Source organism: Coffea arabica, chromosome 8c, assembly GCF_036785885.1.
Source record: "Coffea arabica cultivar ET-39 chromosome 8c, Coffea Arabica ET-39 HiFi, whole genome shotgun sequence".
Lineage (NCBI taxonomy): Eukaryota > Viridiplantae > Streptophyta > Magnoliopsida > Gentianales > Rubiaceae > Coffea > Coffea arabica.
In genome coordinates, this window is record NC_092325.1 from 46,496,439 (window position 1) to 46,521,982 (window position 25,544).

The 25,544-nt window shown below is 34.6% G+C and overlaps 1 protein-coding gene across 1 annotated transcript; it reads left to right on the plus strand.

Moving 5' to 3' along the window:
* Positions 1 to 6,373: 6,373 nt before the first annotated feature.
* Positions 6,374 to 8,355, plus strand: LOC140013667 (zinc finger CCCH domain-containing protein 23-like). The gene has a single exon (XM_072063314.1). The coding sequence runs from the start codon at positions 6,907 to 6,909 to the stop codon at positions 8,041 to 8,043; it is 1,137 nt and encodes a 378-aa protein (XP_071919415.1). The 5' UTR covers positions 6,374 to 6,906; the 3' UTR covers positions 8,044 to 8,355.
* The last annotated feature ends 17,189 nt before the right edge of the window (positions 8,356 to 25,544 follow it).

The window sequence follows — 25,544 nt, forward strand, 5'->3', positions numbered from 1 at the left end:
AATTTAAAGATTTTAGATTCCTTTAAATCTTCGGATTTTAAGAAATCTATATATATATATATATATATATATATATATCCCCTCCCTTCTCTCCCCTCTGTATATATTTCCTGACAGTGAATATATACTATTATCGTTAGATTCATGGCGCATTCGTAAAAGTTAAAATTTTAAATTTTGTATAATTATTATTCATCTAAAAAAAATAGTGTATATGCTCTCAATGTAGTAAAGATTAATTCTATATATGTTGTAGTAATTTAATTTATATGAGATAAAAAAATAATTTAAAAATATAAATAAAAAATTTTTTGGAAGAAAAATGAAATCCAAACAAGGCCCAAGCCGCCGGTCCGGTTGTGGTTTGTGGTTGTGGATAAGCATAAACGTGAGATGGGTAAAGTGAAAGCAAAAGCAAAGCTAGGAAGAAGAACAAAAGAAGAGTCAAAATCATGAGGATCTCAGGACCCCCCGTGGGCCCCCACTCAAACCCAAGCCATATCCGAAAACTCCACTCCACGCGTTGACACGTCGCCCTCACGCTCATTAAACAGGGCAGCTGACTATGCCACCAACCACGTGTACCCACCCATTGACTATGGTGCTCCCCTTGCACGTGACCGGATGCCACGTCGGATCCGTACGGATATTTTTTTGTGGTCGCCCAAAACCAAAGGATCATCATGTGGCTTTTCATATTTTGTTTGTTATGTCGTAACAACTTTTTTTTTTTTTTTTCCCGGAAGCCATAGATGAATTTTACAAATGATCGAGACTTTATAATATTTGAGCACCGGCCCAATTAGTTATATAAAATGTACCATGACGGAGTAACAAAAATTCTCTCCTTATCTATAATTATACTTAGAGCATAAAGTCTAATTCGATTACATAGTTATGTCGTAATAACAACTTTGGTCCTTTTTGTTCTTCAAGATTTGTTGTCAGTGGGTGCTTCATAAGCATTAGTGGTTCTTATTGTATTGCAGATTTGTTTGTCTTGGTTTTTATGATTTTTTAGATTCAGATAGTAATTTTGGTTGTTTGATCTTTCTCACCAAATGGTATGGTGAAATTAATCTTTGTCAATTGTTTCGTTAATTTACTTTTTTATGTTTTTTTTTTTTACTTTCTTCTGTTTCAAATAAATCAAATTAAAAATATTCAGGTACTATACCTTTTTATGGAATGGTTTTGTGCTTTGACCAACAAAATTACAACCTTGTTTGGTAGATAAGTTTTTTGTCAAGTTTATCTGCTATAAGTTTTTTAAAAACTTTAACTACGGTAATCTCAAAAAACTTATCAAAATTTTTAAAATATACACTTCAAAATATTCAGAAAAAACACACTTCAAAAATTTTTTAAAAAACTTCTGCAATAAGTTACAGTAAAATTTTAGACAGACACAAAAAAAACTCACTTGCCAAATAGGACCTACAAGAAACCTTGTACGATAGCATGGTTCAAACTTGTGTTTGTGAACACATACACACCTTTAATTATTATTGCATGAACTACTTTAATCTTTATCTACGATTATAGGAATTAATTGTCTGTATATTGTAAGTGTATATGTTATCACTATTATATATGTTCATAAGCATACGTGTGTATATCTTAAAATTTAAATTTTATGTATTTATCAAGCATCTAATTACGATAATATATTCACTCAAAGTGTATATAAAATTAAATGAAACATTCACTCTTCCAAAAAAGTTGCCCATTTTAATTAATAAGAATTTATTGTTTAATATACTGTCAGTATATATAAAAAATTTACTTATAAGAATATAATTGATCTTTTTATGAACCAACAGTATATAAATTATCAAGCTTGAAAAAATGCATCATTTTTCACGTTGGGGCTTGCAAAATTGCTATTATACGCTTTAAACTTTCACGTTCAAATCGGATCACTCGTCACCTCAACCATAGCATGAGATGGTAACATGTTTGAGTAGGGTGAGGAAAAGTGTACGACAATTAAATCAACTTTTAGTCAAGCAGTACAAAGGAAACAGGAAGTACTTTTTGCAACTTGGCATTTTGCTTAAGAGTGTGATAATAAATTGGGTGTCAAGATTTAGTGGTCGTGTTTAAGGTTGTTGTTTATTAATTGGCTATCAAGATTTAGTGGTTGTGTCGAATCGCTTTAGAGGTATTTCTTTTGACTTTAAGTTTTAAGGATAATGCAATTCATTTTTTTAACTTCGTGAATAAAAATTTGAATTAATTTTTTATGCATTAACAATCTACAAATTATTATTGCTGGATACATGATAATTAATTTAAATTAAAATTTAAAATCTAAAGTTTAGATATTTGTTATACATATAACTGGAATAATGTATGCTTTATAAGTATATATAAAATTAACTCATAAAGTTAACTAAAATGTGGCCTCTATCATTTCTCGTGTTGCATTGTAGTCTCACTCTAAGTTGGTCAAGTAAAATTTTTTGTTGACAAGTAACATATTAATAGCCGATGCGCCACTTTCTTGTTTATCAACCAGACAAAAAAAGAGAAAAAAAAAGGTTGATGCCCAAATTTCTACTTTCTCAATTAGACAGAAAATCCAATAGGTAAGAAGAGCCTTCTTTAAAATTCTTCCGTGTACTAGGTCAGAGTTCAATCCTCACACAATACATCACAAGAGTTGTTCTTAAAAATTTCACAAAGTGCAGTAGTACACTTGTCTGATCCCGTGCTTCACTCTCAACCTGGACAGTGATATTGCCAGATCCAAAATTGCTTGAAATATCCAAATTCACCCTTTCCACCAAAGTTTGAAGGGCATAATTGTTCTTCAATATAGATTTGTTGTGGAACTAAAATAAGGGCTGTGGATATATAATTTGCCCCCGACCCTCGTACAAACTTTTTTGAGCTCCCCTCCCGCATAGTGTTGATTAGTATAAAAGTAGAATAGATTGTTGTTGTTGCGGGAAAATAAAAAATGACAAAATTTTTTTTGTAAAAAAGTTGCATTTCGTTCATATCTTTCACTCTGCAATACACCAAATTACGCATGTACAACTTGGCAGCATTGTAATATCTACCTTGTATATAAGAAAGGTGGAAAATTTAGTGCTTTTCTTTGCTTTTGCCAAGTGACTTCTCAATTATTTGACAAGCGGCAAGGCATTGCCTAAAAGTTTCACCACACAAGTAGTTATCTCATTTGATAAGAGGAGAAAACTTCCATGTCAACTGTTAACAGTAGAAACGGGACAAAACAGTGCACAAGCAGGAACGTGATGAAGCTAAACGATTTCTGACGATGCGCCACTTCACCGGAGGGGAAAGTTGGAACCTATGACTATGACGTGGTTGGTAATTTTTGGGTTAATTACAGTTTACACCCCTCAATTATATAAAGATCTTTACATTCTAAACTTTTAATTTTTGCAATTAACTACCTCCAACTTTGTGTGTGTGTTTTTTTTAAACAATTTATAAGTCAAGCTAAAGCTGATAAAGAAAAGAATGCCGTGACTGGTCTACCCTCACATTTGTACTAAACTTCCAAAAATATCCCTCAAAATCTATAAATATCCATTTAAACAAAACTCCTTTAGTTTAATGTCTACCAACTCATCAAACCTATATATATATATATGTAACGCTCCATGGCTCAATTTAGCAAGTGAATTTTTTTTGTATTTATCTAAAAATTTATTATAATTTACTGTAAAAGTTATAAATTTTTTTTTGAAATATGTAAATTTTTGAATATTTTAAAATGTATAATTTAAAATTTTTAAATTTTTTTATAAATTATCACAGTTAAAAATTATTAAAAAATTTATAATAGATAAACTTGATCAAAAATTTATTTGCCAAGCGTGGCAATATTCATATCTCACACCTTAAATAGTGGGACTACCATCATCATAACTTGTTCCACACCGCCACTACCATAGCCTCTTCAATACCACAAATTAATATTAAAAACTCAACAAACAATGCAGATAACAAATAAAGAAAATTAAAAAGTACATTGTCTAAAACAATCACTATTACCACACGTACCCACCACTACCATAATATCTTAATCCAACTAATAATACAACATCAAACTATAATATCTTAATCCAACTAATAATACAACATCAAACTGACATATTGATACCAAACAATTATCGAGAAAAAGATAAATAACCCATTAACGCGGCAACACTACCAACACCATTAACGCCGCCATAACCTCTTAATTTTTACTACCATCAAAATTTATTCAAATTTATCAGCTAACCAACACAATAACTTGTTCGAGGTCATGAGACAAAAAAGAAAATCAATCAAAAAAAATCTAGTGTCCTATTCCCGTGACAATAGCACCGCCACCGCAATAACCCCTTAACCTTTAGAGTAATTTTTATATACATTGTCAATATATACACTATCATCATTGGATACATGATACACGAGTAAAATTTAAATTTTACATATGTGTCATATATTTAATGGTGATAGTATATATATATTGACACTATATATAAGATTAATCTTAACCTTTATGTCGTAATAGTACCACTAGTAGTCTAAGTATGAAAATCTTCCTATAAAGCAAATCCGAATTTCTGTTTGTTTGGATTGCGGTTTATTTGCCAAAATATATTTGCTTACATCATCATTACAATTTCTAACACATCTTTTTATTTTCTCAATTACCTTTTTATCTCACATACATCACATCATAAAAAGTGCTACAGTAAAAATATCTCTAATAATTCACAATCCAAACAAACTGTTTGTTTCTCTGCTCCATTTTTTGGATTTCAATTCCCCACCGAGAGATCTCAATTGCAACTCATATTAACACTATTTTCTTCCCTTTTTTTTGTCAAACAAAAAAAAAAAAGAAAAACCAGATCTTTATTTAGGGTGAAAGCTAAATATTAGGATCTAAAGTCCGATCCCAATGTAGTTTTTTTTTTGTCACGATGATAATATATTTTAGGGAAATGAAAACCCAATCAACAGGAAGCATCATGGAAGAATCAATTGGAAGTGATTAGTCACGCATAATGATAATTTTTTTTTGACGGGAGATAAAGTCTGAATTCTGGACCTCCCACCCCTATCATGACCAACGGTCCAAATCGGTGTTCCGATCCCAACACAGTTGAGAGGTGCTAACTGCAAATAACCCATTTTTGTCTGCTAAATTCACCTGGAGAGGTAGTTCCGGCACATCATCAAGTCCTATCCGTGGAATGATATGCTAAATTCACCCATAGCCATATGATAGGGGTAGTTGCGGCACATCCCGAAGTCCCATTGCTTGGCACCTGCAACCTACTCCTGGATTCAGTCCACGGTCGTGATGCCACGGCGGTTGGACCCATCTTGGAAAACCTGGTTACAGGTATGTGTTTGGAGAGAGAGAGCTTGTGGACAAGTTTTCTTTTCTTTTTGTTTCTTTTTTGGGTTTATTCTTATTGTGGCATTATTAAAACCTCCACAAAAAATTACAATTGAAATATTTTACACCAACTCAAGTTTTTTCTTTCCATCTCGACCTTTTAAAGAGTTATAGAAAACAAATCTATAGTAAAATTGAATTATGTGACCGAACAAATCAATTCACTTTTAAATTTTTACTAGGTGCGATGTAGAACATAGAGCCGAATGTTTATAGTTGTCATTTTGCCAATATATTTGAATAATCCAAATTATGTTGACTATATTAAATGTCTCACAGTCCGGTAAGAAACTATTGGTTTGTTTGGATTGTGAATTATTAGAGATATTTTTACTGTAGCATTTTTTGTGATGTGATGTATGTGAGATAAAAAGGTAATTGAGAAGATAAAAAGGTGTGTTGGAAATTGTAATGATGATGTAAGCAAATATATTTTGATAAATAAACTCTTATCCAAACAAACCCTATGAATCGAGTAATCCTATAAGATAAACTGTTATGAGTTATATTTTATTTTCAATGCCCGAAACCACACTACTAATATATATATATTTTTTACTGTAAGGTATTCTGATTTGGCCAGAATCACCTGAATGGACCAGACTACTCCTTCCAAGCTGTGAGAGTCCTGCCCGAAGAATCACAACAGGATAACTCACGAGAGTTAAACCTGAGATCTACTTTTAAAGAGGAGACTATGGAAACCGTCAGAATTACCCAGGAGCACCGCACTACTTATACATCCATGTCTTTTTGTGTATAAATTTAGTTTAAACTACCAGTTAGGTAATTACACAAATATCTATTGGTATAAAGTCTATTTTCTTAAACAATTTAGTCACATAACTAAATTTGTTCTATGAACAAATTGGCCAGTCCCCAATCCATCTGATCGGACGATATAACTAAGTTATATTGCTCAAAGAAAGGGAAAAACAAGTAACGCTACTGTTATAATATAGTGTAGCCAAAGGAAAAAAAAAACATAGAGAATCAAAGTTACATATTTTCCTATACGAGAAAAGATTATGCAGCCTCTCCTAAGTAATTATACTCTTTCAGGTTAGATTTATCCTCGGATGTTATGGTGGGCTATTTGAGTCGTTCAAAAGCATTAGACACTCCTCCAGCCTCTGGGTCTGGGCTCTAGCTCCTCACATTAGAGAAGCCTCAAACATTGTCCAAACGTGTCCTTGTCTAGTAGGACCCACGTGAATCCACTTCCTAGCAGAAAGTCCGGGCTGTGACAAAATTGTAGTGACTGCTACGTGAAGTTAGTTTTGTGCTTTAATTTAACCGGCAAACAGTAGATAGTGGAGGCGGAAGCCAACAGATATTTTAACCCAACCGTGGTTAAGTCCACATTTTAACCACAGTTAACAAAGTAGTTTATATTCAAACCCTGCCCTCAACCCCATCAAGCGTAAACCCACAGAGAGAGAGAGAACTTCCAACATAGTTCCATCAGGATGATGATCGGAGATCATTCTCCCCGTTCAAATCCAACCGTCCAAGTACCTCCCTGGGATTTCTTAGATGACCATCGCACGGCTAATATTCACTCACCATATTCCATTTCCCTTAACGGCAGTAATGCTAGCAGTTTCGAACTTGCCTTGGATAACTTGACGGCGCTACAGCGATATCTGCCGTCGAACACAGGCTCCGACGACGTCGTCTCGGATACCGATGACTTGGATATACCTGTGGACGCGTTCTCATGCGATCAGTTCCGCATGTTCGAGTTTAAGGTTCGCAGGTGCGCACGTGCCAGGTCACATGACTGGACTGAGTGTCCGTATGCTCATCCGGGCGAGAAGGCTCGCCGGAGGGACCCACGCAAGTATCATTATTCCGGTAGCGCTTGTCCGGACTTCAGGAAAGGCGCGTGTAAGAAGGGCGACTCCTGCGAGTTCGCTCACGGCGTATTCGAGTGCTGGCTCCACCCTGCTCGCTATCGTACGCAGCCCTGTAAAGATGGGACCCAGTGTCGCCGGAGGGTCTGTTTCTTTGCTCATACTCCTGATCAGCTGCGCGTCCTTCCTCAGACCGAGTGCTATGACGGATCTCCTAGTCGGCTCGGATGCAACTCGCCGGGTCGACATGCTTATGATTCTGGTGTCTCGCCCCTGAGCGCGAAAAATGGCGCGTTTGGGTCGTCTCCCACTTCAGTTCTGTCCTCCCCGCCTTCTTCCCCGGCTTCCGAGTCCCCTCCCATGTCGCCTAGCGGAGCGGTGAGTTTGAACTCAGTGAGTGGACTCGCTCAGTCAATGCGTAACCTGCAGATTGGTAACACGAGGATGACTGCTGGGTCTCCTCCATGGGGGATTCAAGTGGGTGGTGGGTTTTGTTCGCCTCGGAGCCCCTCCACTTTAAGGCCCGGGTTCACGAGCCTGCCCGCTACTCCGACCCCGGCCCGAACTCGGTCCGGACTCGGTGCGTTTGATCTGTGGGACAAGGCATGCCAAGAGGAGCCGGCGATGGAGCGGGTTGAATCCGGCCGGGACCTTCGCGCAAAGATCTATGCAAAACTGAGCAAGGAGAACTCCCTCGAGTCGGCCACCCCGGTTCCTGATTTCGGGTGGATTTCCGAACTCGTGAAATGATCCGGCGGGTCGTGTTTTGATTGAATTCTTTTTTGATGTGTCAGATGCCGGGGGTTAATCGGGTCGGCGGCCTTGTGAGTACGTGGATGCAAGTTGAAAGTTGTGTAAATAAAGCTTTAAATTTTTGATGAATGGAGGAGGGATGGATTTAAGTGTTTAAATCGCCATTTTGTGGGAGATTAAATTTTGGAGAAAAAAAAAATGTAGTTTGTATATTTTGTATATTCGATTTTAGTACGATTTTAGGGCTGCCGATGTATATTTCATATTCATGTTCTTAACCATATGTTTGACTCTGTATTGCCTTTCGAATTTCAAGGTTAATCTCTCTTAGAAAATGTCACCTACCTGGTATTTTGGTGGCTCTTATATTTGGCAGGTTCTTAATTGTCAAAGATTTATTCTGATTATTTCTTCAAGTAAGAGAGGGGTTGGATTTAAGGATATTGATTAAAAGGCAAAGCCAGTGCATTAAAGTTCAATCGATAATTAATTAGTAAAACGCTTTATTAATGACTAAAAATGCACGATGGAAAAAAATTATTATTATTTGTTGTAATCTTTTTGTAATGTACTGTCATTGAGGTCAAAATGTGGTTCAAAAATAAAATTTGTTTTAAAAAAAGTGGAGAGGGTTGAATTTGATGGTAAAATGGAAGGGAGGATTGCAAGTAGAATTTTTGGGTGTAAATCTTCTCAGTTGAAAAAAAAGAAAGAAAGAAAGATTTTTCTAAAGAATCTGATCTCCAAGTGCATCTAATACCCTTTTAGAGATAATTTTTTTAGTACTTTCAATGTAACCATTCCTTTGACACGAGAATTAGTGATGCATGTCATATCATACGTGCAATTGAAAAAAAGGGAAAAGGCAGATGTTAGTATGTGTTATGCATTTAGATTTTATACGGTGCATGAAATTCAATTCCATTTTTATTAGCATTAATCATAGAAAAGAGTCATTGAAGATGTGAATTAAAGCATTGTTTAGATTACCATTTTTCTTTAAAAAATTTTTAAGTTTTTCATGAACATATTTCTAAATCGCTTTTTTAACACATCTATATTAAATCATTACAGTATATATTTTGTCAATCGGGCCATCTGAAGTTCTACTCATGTAGTTAGTACGACTTTCTGATTTTGGCTTATAAGTTTCGGATTGGTAAATATAAACTCAAACTTGACTTATAAAATATTTAGGTTATGAGTTTAATTTGGTTTTAGTTCAAATTCCCCTATTGCTCATTAATTTTCTTAATATAATTACTATAACTATCAAGTTCTAAAGCTAATTTGACATCCACAAGATCACGACATTAAAACTATACACGAATTAGTAAGAGTTAATTAAAAAGCATATAAATCAAGAATTTTTTAACAATAATATATCCAATTAGTTCAATGTACGTGAAAAATAAATAATAAAATATGATGATCAATTGTCAATACATTTTTAAACTATTAAGATTCAAACTCGACTCATATTTAATTTAAATATAATATTTAGCTCCAAACTCAACTCAATTCAACGGGAATTATTATTCACCGAACTTTTATTGGACCGAATGGGGAGGAGATGGGGCTGGTTGCATTGACGGTCCTAGTCGAAAGTACAAACAGAGCCAACAAACTGTAGTTGGTTCTTCCGGAAATTCTGTAGTGTGGAAAGGTTCACTACCGTCAATGGAGATAAGATCTCGTCTTGTCCCCATGGAAGAATAATTAGAGCGACCCCAGGTTGAAGTTTTGGTACTATTTAATCAAAGATTGAGTTTGTTTGGATAGAGAGAATTTGGATGATTTATTTGAGATATTTACTGTAGCATTTTTTGTGATGTGATGTGTGTGAGATAAAAAGGTGGTTGGGAAGATAAAAAGGTGATTGGGATTTGTGAGACAAAATTTTTTTTTCCAAATTCTCTCTATCCAAACAAACTCATTGGGATTTAATCATTTAAAAAACGAGTGCAAAAGAAAACGAGCATAGGGATAGCGGCATAGGATGGTAGGAAAAGATTTTCGGGACCTACTGCTGTATTATATATAAAAAAAAAAAGGATGGGCTGGGGTCTAAGTTTTTTTTTTTTTTTTTTTTTCAGTAACGATACATTTATATAACCTACTCTATCCTAATTTAGGAAGAGGGGAGTCTAAAAAGACTGTGATAGGAGATTAGTAAGTATACAGATCCAACTAAATTAAGAAAGTGTTTTGACACAATTCTTAAATTTTTTTCGTTACAGATAAAATTTAAACCCTTACTTTACAGTTCAAGGAGGGACTTAAGCCCCTCTCTGATGTCGACTGAGCCATTGGCCCAGTGGTTGGCTGGGGTCTAAGTCGCTAGAGGAGGAGGAGGAGGAGATAGGTGTGGTACAAAATCTTCTTGTCTTCTTCACGAGCTTAGTGCAGCTGATAATAATAATGACTGCATTCCATCTGTGACAAACAGGACCAGTTTATTGAGTACACAAGAAAAAGGGGAGAACCAATTAAGTCGCAGAAAGCAAGAGAAGACTTATCTCCTTAGGATTAGATTTGTGGCGTGGACGCTCGGACTAATAAAACAACGTCCTTATCTTTAAGCAAAACTGTGACCTTTTTGTTTTTTTTTGGTCCGTACTTAATGTCCATAATCTCTACGTGTGTATATATGTATATTTGCAGATGGTTCACGGAATTTTTTAACTAATTGATGTAGTTAAGCCCATTTTTAATTTTTTTTTTCTGTTGGTGAAATTCATCTCTGCTACATTGCTTACCCAAAATACAAGAAATTGAGGGGAAAAAAAAAAGAATTTTCGAGAAGCATCATGTGAAAATTACATAACACCGCAAATTAGACTTTTTGCTAAAAAAAAAAAAAAACCCAATGAGAAAATATTACGTAGTGACTAAGGTTGTTGAAATCCAATAATTAAATGATTTTGTTGTAAAGTTAATGAAATGATAAGTATGGATGTACATTAATTGCTCCAAGGGATGCATTGAAACATTCAATCCCTACAAGAAGATTCATGGTACAATCATGTATGTTCTTATAGTTTATTAGTAGTTGATTATGAAATTATTGAATTCATGCATCTATATTAATGTTAGTAAATGTACTTTTGATCCTGTATCACTTATAAACAGAGGGACAAATAAATCTCATTTGTAACCTTTTAAACCTTTGATTTACTATTTTCTTGTCTCTACTCTACTCTCTTTATATTTAACTTTTCTTAGTTTAATTTATTAGTTTCACCGCTGATTTGGATTTGAATCCCTCTCCTCCCTGCTTATTAAATTCTATCTCTCTCTGACTAAGGTTGTGTTTGGATTGCATTTTCCGTCATTTTTTATGGAAAAATTACTGTAACGATTTGATATATGTGAGGGAAAAAGGTGATAGGAAAATGTGATCACGGAAAATGATAATATTTTCCGACGAAAACAAGCAATCCAAACATGGCCTAAATTTTTCTAAAAAAAGAAAGAAAAGAAAAGAAAAGCTGAGTGAAACATAATAATAGAGCGAGTATTAATTTACTCATTTACTGCAGACAAACGGACGCCTAATACTTGCCCACTTGGATACTTGCCAACTTGGATCAGCGTTAGGTGAAAGAAGTGGAGTGCTGCTTTTGGATAATCATTAATTAATTAAATCCTCAGTTTGGACAATATAATATCTGGTTAATAACAACAAAATCTCTAATATTTCTTTACTCTTGGGAGAAGCCTTCAATGAAGCGACAGGGACCGGTTTGACAAGGCGCCACTTGCTGATATTTGTGGGTCCCACGACAAATATCTGCGACTCTAATCTCTTCTTCTCTAAAATTCTGGTGTCTTCAAGCTCACAGGTTCATGTATTTTCTGTAATATTCAAATGCGTTGCTGGGACTATAGATCAGAGGTTCGGATCACGCTTGCGGCGAAAAAAATTCAAAAAAAGTGTCTGGTCATCCATTTGATCTAGTCAAGTCTGTATATCTGATAATCTCTTACACAATTTTTTTAGACTCTCCTCCCCTCCTCCCTCCTTCCCTGTGTAATAGGATTGCGCTACTGCCTAATATGGTACTTTTCGGTCACATAAAATTTATCATATTTATCACTGTTTTTTTTAAATTAATTATCACTTTAAAAAAATTAATTCATGTTTTTCAATACAAATTTATCTTTATTTTTATGTATATTTCTCGTAATTATTAATACATCGTATAAAAGAGGATCCACTGTTAATTTTACAGGATCGAGAGGACAGTATATTTTATTATTGATGGTCAAGTAGATAAGGACGTAGATAAGGTGGGCCCTGGGGATTGGAGGGTAGATTGGTCATTATGGAGGGGACAAGGGTGGATTTAAATACTGTGAAACAGGCCGACAAAAGAAACTATCATGGGATGGTCCAAAGTGTACCTGGTTGAGTTTTCAGTAGTTCTCGTTGAACTACGCAAAGGCAAAAGGGGGAAAGCAGCAGCATATCAATCTATCCAGCCATATTTCCTCAAAAGCCGCAAGTGATTTGCTTGTGTCCTATGATGCACTAATGTAACAGTGGGATGTCCCGGAATCCTGTGCTTCCCCACCCCAGAAAATAGTGGATTTCGATCTTCTTTTATTTTATGGAGCCGTCACAAAACTGAACTCTGGTTCACTACTTATTACTATTATATGGCTGAAATTAGGTGGTTTTTGGTCAAACGTAATTGCTAAAGAGGAAGTTTTGCACTGCCATAAATTGACAGGAAATGTGGGCTAAGATTGTGCTACAGGTGACAGTTATTACACTCATTTCTAGCAAAACTCACTTAATTAAGGCGGCGCGAGGGAAGGATTGGATTGGATGATACGAATGAATGAATTGTATAGAAAATCTTGAATTCCAAATTTTTTACTTATAAAAACAAAAAACATAATTAAGCTCCTACAGTAGCATTCTATCGTATTGAATATGCCATCAAATGATCAATTACGCAAAAAAATTTTACTGTAAAACTTGTAATCTAAACACACTCTCAATTAGCTCCATCATCTATTAAGCATAACTAACCATCAAAATTAAAAAGGAAAAAAAAAATAACGACTCTGTTTGAATTCCAGTGTTTCTCAAGTATTTTTTTTTTTTTTTTAGGTTTGGAGTCTACATTAACTTCAAAAATAAATCCAAAAATAATTTCAAATATACTAAAATAAAATAAATCCTCATCCTCTCTTTTCTTTCACATACCACCACCAGCCATTAGCCATCATTGGCCACCACCACGGATAATCACTACTACTAGCCGTCACAATTTTTTTTTTTCTCTCTGTCTCTTCATCTCTCTCCACCCTTATCTTCTCGTTCCCCCATTCCCCACTATTCCTTCCTCTCCCATTTTTGGTCACATTGATAGCGATCAAATTTGGTTGGGCACAGAGATAGTAGGGTGTGAGGGATAAAGAAGAGGAAAGAGGAAGGGAAAGGAGGAGGTAAGAAAGAAGAGGGGAAGAGAGAGGATAGGGGGAAGCAAAAGAGGGAGGAGTAGGATGAGGGAGAAGAGATGTGGAGGTGGTATTAGGCATAGAGGAGGGGAGGGTGGATAGTGGTGTAGTTTTTTAAAAAAATTTTATTAAATTTTAAATTCTAAAAATATATTTAAAAAATACCCTAAAAACATTTTAAAAAATCTATCTATTTATAGTAAAAGTTTTTTCTATAAACATTGATAAAGTAAAGTTTTAAAAAAAGCATTTTCAAAAATATCATTTACAGTAAAAATTTTTCATATATATCGTTACAGTAAAATTTTTAAAGATACGCTTTTTTAAAACATATACTCCATACCGAGCCGTAACATCTATTCATACGGAGCTAACAACAATACTTAAAGCCACCATCATCTCTAACGTAGGAGTTGTCTGAAAACACGACAGACTTCTTGAAGACCCCCAACCACCCCAGCCCTTGTTGCGGTGGTGGGAGTAAAGACATGAATCACAAAAACTTTGCGTTGTCTTTACTTTATGTCAAGGCAAAATGAGGTCCAAAATCGGGAAACATCATCATACAATTAAGTAGAGAGTCCACCGTATTTTGTGTGTCTTTTGTTAGTTAATACAGTAGTTATATAGATGTTTTTGCAGAAAATATGTAAGCTTGGCCCGAAATTGTTAATCATCATATAATTTGTTTTACTTTTTGGTCAGTAGTAGAATGTTTTTGTCTTGGAGCTCAAAGTCCTTAGCCAGTAAATTCCTGTCTGCCATTGCTCCCAACTTTTTAAGACGTGGGGTTGCAGTCAAGGGGCCTTCCGAACTGCTTAGTTGGAGATGGGATGAGAAGATGGACATAGACATTCAGACAGAGACATGCCCGTTGATTTGACGAGCTTCAACAGTGGATGCAATGCCTGGGGATCTTCATCCATATCCTCTCAACTCTCAAATTTAGTCAGTCACGTGTTCATGCACACTCTCATACATCTAATCCAACTTTTCACCTCTCATGCTCCATTTCAATTTTTTTTTTTTGATTCAAAATTCTATATTAGTTTAAAATTTAAACTCTAGTTCAGTTTGATATTATATTTTATAAGTTCGAGCTCGAAAAGCTGTTATCATTTTTCTTTTGAAAAAAGAAAAAGTTCGAGCTCGAAAGCTCGAATTTTTTTAATATTTTTTTAATTAGTGCTAGCATATAACTCTTATATAATAAAATATTATAGTATTTTACATAAAGTAAAAGTTAATATTTATTAAGATGTATAAAAAATTGAACTAATTATTTGGGCCGTGATGAATCAGGTATTTGCAAACTCGCACTTGATTCGATTCTTCAATCAAATCATAATAATAATAATTCGAATTCAAGTTTAAATTTATCAAAAATTGAACTAAAATTAATTTGTTAAAGAATCAAAATCGAATCATTCGTTTTTTATTTTTTTATTATAACGATAATATTTATATAATTTATTTTAATCTAATCTAGAAGAAAGGAGAATCTAATCAAAAGGAATTCCAGCGAGAGTAGCCGCAGATATATAGTAAAAGGTGAAGATTGAATCCTTAATAATCTCCTGCTCCAATCGAGACTTTAAAGCCTTGGTGGTTATCAATAGCCTCTTTGAGACCGAATCATTCGTTGAGAGGTAAGCTTCGTTTACAACGCTAACGCTGCTTCTACTTTAAAATGTCAATCTCACCGCCTTTGAAATATTCTTTGATGCATGTTTCTGATTCACTCTAGACATTTATTTGGACATGGAGTGTCAATTACATAGCCCACTAGTCCCATCCCATCCAAATCTTTTCCCCACTTTATCGTTTTGTCAATGGTTTATTTCAAATTTACTAGTGGTAAAGTAAGAAATAGTAGTTTATACTAAACGAAAGGAAATTCTCATGGAGGACCATCCAGGTACATATTTTCAACATTGCAATGGTTGTAGATAGAAATTTGAGGGGACTAGTTATAAAAAGAAAACAGTGGCCGCCAATTCTTTTTTTTTTTTTTGTCGATACGATAGAATTTCTATAACCTAAACTAGTTTATTTTAGGAAAGAGGGGGAGGGGACTCGATGTGAGTAAAAATTCCATCGAAACTGATCAATAAATTTTGTGACAAATTTTGTGAGAGGCAAGATTCGAACCCTTGACCTCCCGCACCAATTCACGGTGCCATATCTTAAAGTACAAATTTTGAGACACAAAAATATTGCATGTGGTACATTTTGCTGTTGACAAACAAAAGTCTTTATTTGCATTTCATGACTTTTTTGAGAATGCTTCGTGATCTTATCCACATAACCAGGTTGAGAGTGCAGGGTTCAGTTTGTAACTAAGCTTTAGCGGATTGAGTTGGTACCAAACCAGACACTGTTTTGTCAGAAAAGCTATCGAATCACGAATCATTCTCATGGTTTCAACTGACAGATTTGGTACAATTTATCCATTGAAAATGTCATCAAAGTAATCAGTAGTGTGTTTGTTAGGGCAAATGGTTTTGTCATTTGATTGTCCTCTCGTAGTTAAAGCGTTTAATAGTAGTAGCATTTGTTTAGGGCGAAACATTGGGCGACCCTCGATTAATTGAAATAAAATATGAAAGTTAAACTGGGGGCGGATCTACTTTGGTTAGTGCCTCCACTGACCAAAGAAAATTTGCATTAATATTAGAAATTATGTCCATGAGTGATTGTTAATAAATTTTTGATAGGAAAAGTCCAGTAATAGGTATAAATGATCCATTCCTTTAATGATGGCTAAATGTACAACTAGGCTGTCGCTTTGGGGACATTCGATAAGATTTCGATGCAGAGATTGATGGAACCAAATAAACAAACACGCATAAATTCACAGGAAGAATCAAGACAAATGACACTGAGACAAGGGAATTTCTTTCACTATTCATCGAACGAGGCTGCGGCTTTTTTAGTTTTATATGAAAAGAAAACGACACAAAGCTTTAGCAATATATAAGCCCTATTGACTTTTTAACTAATACAAGACACTACTACTACCTCTTGGTACTAGTAATAAAGGGAATAAATCCCATACAACTCCAACTCCACTAACCAATACATGGCTACCCCAATAAAATAATGTTTGGTTTAATTTTTTGTTTTTTTACAATATCTCTCTTAAATCAGGCTCTTCAAATTTGAATATACCCAACATATTCTTCAACTTCACAAAAATCTCCGTTTACAATACTTCGATGAAAATATCAATCACTTGCTTTTTAGTTCTGCAATAATTAATTTTAATTTTTCTCTCTCGAACCAACTTACGTATGAATTGATATTTAATGTCAATATACTTGCTATGCCCACGGAATATTGGATTCCTAGATAACTCAATCGCTGATTTACTGTCACAATAAATTTCGTAAGATCAACAGATTTGTGTTGTGACGCAATCACAAAACTTGAGTAGCGCTGTTAGCTACTGCAATATACTCCGTCTTCACTGTACACAATACAATGTCCTGCTGCTTTTTTTGAACTCCAGGAAAATATGTCAGAATCAATAAAAAATGTGTACTATGAAGTGCTCTTTCTCTCTACCGCATCACCTGTCCAATAACTAGTTGTGTAGCCAAACAATTCAACTGGATCATTTTCTTCAACTAGTGTCATAATCGGTTTCACTGTATTCATTTTGAACTTCTTTAAAATATTACCTGCATATTTCTTTTGAGATATAAAAATTTCACGATCAGACTGAAATATTTCAATTTTTAGAAAATATGAAATGAGTCTCATATATGTTATATCAAATTGCTTAATCATAAACTCCCTAAACTCTACAATTATCTATAAATTATTTCTTGTAAAAATTAAATCATCTACGTACAAACACATAATAAGAATATCACCACGAAAAAAAATTAATATATAAAGTGTGCTCATTTGGACACTTCTAAAAATCACGAGTCAAAAAATAAGAATCAATTTTTGTATACCATACTCTTGGGGTTTGTTTCAATCCATATAAGACTCTCTTCAATTTATACACCTTATTTTCCTGACCTCTTTTCACAAATTTTGCTGAGTATTCTATATACAAATTTTCATTAAAAATTTCATTCAAAAAAGTTGACTTGACATCCATTTAATAAATTCTCCAGTTATTTTAGACAGTTAAAAAAATTATCATAAGGACTGTGTCAAACCTGACAACGGGTGCAAATACTTCAAAATAGTCAATCTCGAGATTCTGCTTGTATCCCTTCACAACTAATCTCGCCTTGTATCTATCAATTACTTCACTAAATTTAAATTTTGTCTGGTATACCAATTTCACTCCAATGATTTTTTTTTTTACCAGTTGGAAGAGAAATAACCTATTAGGTGTCATTCTTCTCTACTGTATGAATGTTTTCCTCCATTATTTTTACCTAACGATCATCATTGGTTGCCTTCTTATACACAATTGGGTCACAATCTATATATAAAGTAAAATTAATAATATTTTCGTCAGAAGGAACATTATCTGGTATAATAATATAATCCTGTAGATGAGCTAATATCTGTCACTAACGCTATGTACATCCAGTTAACACAGTTTGTATACCCTAAGCAACCGATAATGGCTGAACATCATCATTAGGATCCTCTTGCTAGTAATTTAAAGTCACATTTGTTGTTTTAGAATCTCCAGTATATCAGTCTCAAATATCTCTTTCGTCAAAAGTCACATTTTTATTCACTATCACTTTTTTGTCACAAAATTATACAATCTGTAAGTCCGAAAGATTTTGTGACAGCCCCACCTTCCCCTAAGGCGAACCAAAGGAGTTAGCGGACTGCCTGCCCAACTCTCGCCAGGACTAATGAGACAGTTTAATGCAGTTTAAAATGATTCGGAATATATAAGCACGCTTGATTAAGTCAAAAAAAAATGAAAATCGGAGCCGAACATGAATAGTGCCTAACACGTCAGAATCTGGCCGGATACTGGCCAGAGAGCAAAGTCGGATTTCCAAAAATTTCAGGGCAATCCGGCCGCCAATCCGGCCAATTTCTAGTCGGATTCGACCCGGTTCTTTCCCCCCAAAATTTTTCCTTTCGCCGTTTGAAATCCGAATCTGTCCGCAATCCACCCAAACATCAATCAAATATATACACCTTGAAATTAAGCATTTACAAGCCAAAATAGCATATACAAGCTATCCAACAAGTTTATACATGTACGGTTTGCAAATTACAACTCAACGAATTGGTTGGATCAAAATGCACTTAGCATTTTGCCCAAAATGAGCTATTCAAAAATACATTCACATAAGCTCAACTCGGCAACCAACATTTATAGCCTTTCCAAAAGTATTCAAATTCCTGTAAGGAAAACAAAAGGAATAGAGTGAGCTTACGCCCAGTGACATATACCACTCAAGCAACGAAGATCATATAAGCATATAGCATGTCATTCCAATTCATCTAGTAGGAAGTAAGCCAAGAGCACACATCAATAGAATTGGTAAAAGGATATGGACGGCTCTCAAGAGCCCCTTTCCTCGCTTGTATTCTTGATCGGATTTCATTGATCCTCCGTCAATGTTTACAAGTAACCAACCATAGGCTCCACTTTACTTCCATTTCTTCCACCCAACATACCCCTACCGGGCCCGAACTCCATACAGTATAAATTTGGTAATACTCGAGTATACCGGAATTAGGAGTCTCATACTATAAGATTCCATATAACAGTTCTCATGGCTCGTCAATTTTCACGACCAAACTCTCGCTGACTCGATTCAATCGACTACCAATGGGGTTGAGCTCAGTAGTGACAGTAATGGCCGTTGGATACTCGTCCAAAAGACACCAAATCCAGTATTTCATGTACCATTCAAGTACCACAGTAGACAGTCATATATAATACAAAAGGGGTGAGGTCGATCAAGTACACCTTCACTTTAATCAGTTTCAATAGTGCAAATAAACATTCAAGATATCAAGTTCAAATGTAACAAAACTACATAGTAACAAGCAAGTGAGTAGTACACTCACCAAGCAAGCAAGTGAAATTTCATACACTTCCGCCCAAAGAGCGTCTTGAATCACCGTCACGCCCTAAAATGTTCAAACAAGCACAATAAGACTCGATTACAAGTCATAAACCAATTCCACATACTACCAAAACTAAGACTCCATTAGAACGTATAAGTACTAAAGTAAGTTAGGGAAAGTCCGGAAATGAAAGTTAAACTCTAAGACCTAAAAACAGTTTTGATGTCATTAAGCGTATTGGACACAACCGACACTACGATTATCGGATGGATGTACAATATACACTGTTTCAAATCTAACAGAAAGGGCTACAATGTTGAAGAAGGCCACTCAGTCCAGTTTGTAGTGCAACTAAGTCAAAAGTTCAATGTACCAAACCAGAACCGTATAAACAGGTTAACGAACCGCATTCTGGTTAAATAACCATAATTCAGGCTACCAAAGTCCAATTCAAGTGATTCCAAAGCCATCCGAAAGCTAATATACCAGGATATATTTCTTAAGAAAACATCAACAACCAAATCAGTAGTATTTCCAATCAAATTAACCAATTACTAAAGCTGATCACCAGGTTCGGACAGAAACAGGGCAGCAGGGGTATTTCAGTCTTATCACATGCTACGTTGCTCTGATTGGCCTGAAATTTTACAGGCAACTATAAAATATCATTTCCTACAACTTTCATGTTTTAACCCAAGGCTAATTCGGCTTCTAACTGGGAAAAATAGTACCGGACAGAATGGGTTTAATTGAAACCCTAATTTCCGAAATTTCCTTTCAAAGCGGAAATTTTCCGCAAATAGCCACAGTTTACGCCCTAAGGCTTCATTCTAAACCATTCCCAACCATCATCCATGGCCACACCATATTACATATATAAAACAGAAAAATTCATGGAATAAAATAAAAATTTCACCAATCTCTACCAAAGTCAAGAAATCTTTCACCAAATCACACATTTAACCAACATAAGTCATTAATTTGACATTATCAAACCCAAAGAAAGCATTCCCTAGCTACTCACGTTGAAATGCAAGAAAGGAAGCAACTAAACACCCCTGTTTCTCAAACCACTTCACCAACAACTTCACTACCACTCAACTAGGGGTTTTTATGGAGAAAATTCAAGATTAAACGGTTGAAATTGAAGATTGAACAAGATTGGAGCTAAGAAAGTGGAGAGTTTTCTTTTCTTTTTCCCTTAGAGAGGGCCGGCCATGAAACTACAAATAAGGATGATTTTTGGTTAATTTTTGCTTAAATTGGTAAAGTAGTGAATAGTGTGGTCAAAGTTCAAGAACTAGTCACCAAGTGACACTTGTCATTTCAATTAATACATGGTTATCCTTTGTTCATCTCACACTAATTTATTTAGTAACCTCTAGTTATCTCTTAACACCTGCTAAAATAAATCCGGTATCCAAAATTTAACCTAACTGGCCGAATTTTTCCGAACTTTCCGCGTTAGCGGGTCCCACGTCCGGTATACGCTCTTAATTTCTCAAAAACTAACCGATACTAGAAAAATCATTTAAAAACTATATGTATCCATAAAAATTATCTAGAAAATTTTCCTACTAAAGAAAATGCGGAGAAGTCGTGCAAATAAATAAAATAGGGCCTAGAAATTTAGAAATTTACAAGTTCTTATAGATTTCATTATAATCAATAAATACATATTTCTCCCTCTTCTTATTAAGTTTTTTTTAATTGATCAAGAATATGAGAGTAAACAATATACCCAAAAATTCTGAAATGACCAACAAATGATTTTCTATCACTCCAAACTTCTTTAAAAGTTTTTCAAAGAACACTTCTAATAGAACACCTATTTAACAGATAAATTGTACAAGAAATTGCCATTGCTCAAAATATTGGCATATTTTTCAATTTCAACATATACCTCACCATATCAATAACTGGTGTATTCTTTCTTTTTATCATTCTATTTTGTTGGGAAGCATACTTGGTACTCAACTGATGCTGCATCTTATTTTTTTTCAAGAAAATCACCACACACCAAATATTCCTGACTCCTATCTGTTCTCAAAATTTTAATTTGACAACCATTTTACCTCTTAACAAAAGTCTTAAAAATTTTAAAGGTGTCACCGACATCAGATTTTTTTTTTCAAAACATACACCAAAACTTTTCTACAAAAATCATCAATAAAGATAATAAAATACCTGCAAACACCATTAGTAGGAACCTCCATACGGCACAAGTCTGAATGAATAATTTCTAATGGTATTTTGATCCTCTATGATTTTTCAGTCTAAAAAGCATCATTGTGTTGTTTTTTTTAAAACACACATATCACAGGCTTTACCATAATTTTTAATATTATGCAACCCACCAACCATTCTTCTACCGACCAAAAATCTCAAATTGTCAAAATTTAAATGACCAAATCGCATATGTCACGACCAATTACTATCATCTATCATTGTATTCAAATAGAAAAAATTGACAGTACTCAAATTTAGTGAAAATAAACTATTTGAAGTCATTGGTATGCTAGCAATCATTCTAATATTTTTATAAAAAAATGGTACAAGTACCATTTCTGATATAAGTATCATATTTTTTTTCAGACAACGAACCCATACTCAACAAATTATGATGCAACTCAAGAACATAGAAAACATCATAAATAAAATTAATAGACCCATTTTTCAAACTAATAGAAATCTTTTTCTTGCCAAACACTGATAAAACAGTGTTATTCTCAAATTTAATTTCACTACGGACAAATTCATCAAGTTCAACAAATAAATTTTTTTGCCTGACATATGGTTACTGCAACATATATTCAAGTACCATTTATTTTTATCAACCATATCAACAGCATTACATGCTAATAATAAAAGCTTTAAATTTTTTTTTATTATCTTGCACCTGCTTGTCAGTAATATTAGTCTGAAAATTTCTATCTATATTTTCTCCAAATTTATATTCAAATTGTCTATAGCCCAATTCTCTATAATTATAACATTGAATTCTCTGTCCAAAATTATTTTAAAATTTATTCTGATTAAAATTATTTTCTCTGCCGAAATTATCACCTGCCCCTATCAGAACCACCTCTAAAAATAAAATTATTATCACTACCATGTCCAGTATTTGATATACCTTCTCTGTCTCTATTATTATTGCCATGACTACCTCTATTGTTGTAACCACATACATTTTTCTGACTGAAGTCACCTTACTCACTGACATTATTATTACCTCTCAAATTCAACTGCGACTGCAACACTTTTTCAACTATATCTTTCTCCGCGGTATCTTCCAATTTTCTATTAATTCTTTGTTCATGCAGAATTAATGACCCATGCAAATTTTCAATACTTAAATCTTTTAAGTCTTTCGTTTCCTGGATCACAGCTATTACATGATTAAATTTCATGGGTTGGGCATTAAGAACTTTCTCAATAAATGTTCAGTCAGTAAGATCATACTGATTGAATTTCATCTCGTTTTAATATCTGACAAACGAAAAAAATGACTCAATAGATTCAGATTTTTCTATCATCACAAATTCAAATTATTTTGTTGGACCATGTCGATCCCTTTATATGTTTTCTCCAATATATCCCAATCCTCCTTTGTCGTATTAGCCGTAACCATTTTTTCAAAAATTGACATATTATTTGCCTGATGAATTTGTGATAAAGCCAAACTATCTTTCTCCTTATCATTCTCACTAGCATCTTGAACAAGTGCAGATTCAATATATTGATGTAATTTACATGCCTTGAGATGAATTATCATTTGTTTCTATCAAAAATTGAATTCCACTTTTATTTTGGGCTTTTAGACAGAACAACCAATATTGGAGTTAGGTTTGCCACATTTTAATCTACCGTCGTTCTGGTACTATTCTAATGAACCTAAACAAATAAACATACATAAACCCATAAGAAGAAAAAAAAAATAATATAGAGGCAAAGGAATTTCTTCAACTATTCATCAAACGAGGCAGCGGCCTTTTTGGTTTCATATGAAAAGAAAATGACACGAAGCTTCGTCATTATAAGCCCTAATGGCATTTTAACTAGTACACTACTACTGACTCCTAATACTAGTAATAAAGGGAATAATCCCATACAACTCCAACTCCATTAACTAATTAATTAATGACACATGACTACACTATAAAATAATGTTTGGTTTAATTTTTTTCTACAGAGATGACTAAATGTACAACTAGAGTTGCAAGTTCAAAAACCTTAATATAGAGATTATGACCATGAGTGATTTGTGTCTACGCTACAACCAGAATAGTCCTAAGAATGATCAAAGGCGCTTACTTGAAACCTACACCCTCTTCCAGGCCCATCACACTTACAAGGAACACAAAAAACAAGAACTGGACCTTCAAGCAAATTATCTAGCTGCCTCCCATTCTGTTCTTGGATCCTTCTTATTTGCAGGTCATTTGCAACAAATTATCTCTGTGATATACGTCAAACCACATCAAATGCCTGACTAATCTTGCAGCACCCGACCTTCTCTAACAATTGTATTTTGTCGAAACCACTCCCCAGTCCCCGAGCACCCAAGCGACACTAAAATTGTTTTGAGATTACTTTATCAGCAATAAGAATTTTGGTGGAAATTGCAAGCTTACCTACTCTAAATCTGCAATAAGGACCCAATAAACCCGCTGAATAATAGACGTTTTCTCCTTTACTATCTTGCACCAAGGACAATAGATTACTAAAAATGGCAAACTTTGTGTGCATAGGAAAAACTCTTATTCCCAGTTTTTCACAGGAGCAATCCAGAATACTAGTCGACGTGATACTCAGCTCCATGAATAACCAGTTTCAGAATAGACCCTTTATCACTAAGAGCAGGTAAGTGCTACTACAAGAAGCAAATGGAAAAACAGGAAATAAAAAAATACTCGTGTTTTCTCTGCAGCCAAAGTTAAAAGAACCCACGTGAATTTGAGGAGGGCCAAGATGATGTCTTGGTGGAAAAGGAAAGCTGGATTGAGAAACCCCATTTCGGAGTCAGCCTAAAACCCATACCACGAGTGTACTCGAATCCCAGAAAGAAGGAGAATGGTGCCCATTAAATCTCATGGCGGTTGGAAGTTAAGGTGAGAGTCGGTGGATGCACATTGCACAAGTCGTGTCAGCTCTCAGCCACTGGTTCCCCATCTCAAGCCAGAGGTCAAGAGGTTCGAGTCCGAACTTTGAATATCTCCCGAGCCGTAAGTAGAAACTAGAATTCTAACCTTTTTCACCAATGTATGCTGCAATACTTCCCAACCAAAGCTTAAAATGGTTAGTGAGAAACTTTGCAAATCTTACCTTTGACATCAAATGGACCATCCAATGGGCTTTAGAAAAATCAATAGCTGCCTTAACTGATTCTTATTTCCTAATTGGAAGATAGATCAGCGTCAATTGTGATGCCTTTGATTTTTGTCCCTGCACTGCAGGTAAACATACATTTTTCTTGTTACTACTTGTAAATAATTGGACTGTTGGCTGAGTACTTCCTTTCCCAACAAAACCAAGGAAGCTAAGGGTGCAGCCAGCAGAAATCTCGCATTATTGAACTTTTCACCAAATGGAGCCAAACTTGCTGAAAAGAATTTAGCCCAAAGTAGAGATCTTGCATTCAAGGATAAGTATTACTGCATCCTAGCCCAACTTTAACAGCGCCATGCAGCCTTGGACTAATACCTTTCAAACCTACGAGTCTTCTCCACACTTTTTTGTTGGACTTGTATCGGTTGTGGGCGCCAATCCTAACAAGTCTATGGGCTGTTTACATGCAAGCCCTTGACAAACTTTCATGTCTCCCTTGCTAAAACTGAAAGAATAAATTTTATGTACACTGAGTGAGTGAGTGAATGAGAGTGTGCATACAATATTTCAATTGGATCCACAATACATACGTAAAATTTAAATTTAGATTATATATCATGCATCCAATAATAAAAGTGCATATATAGTTAGTGTATAAAAAATTAATTCAAAATAAAAATATAAAA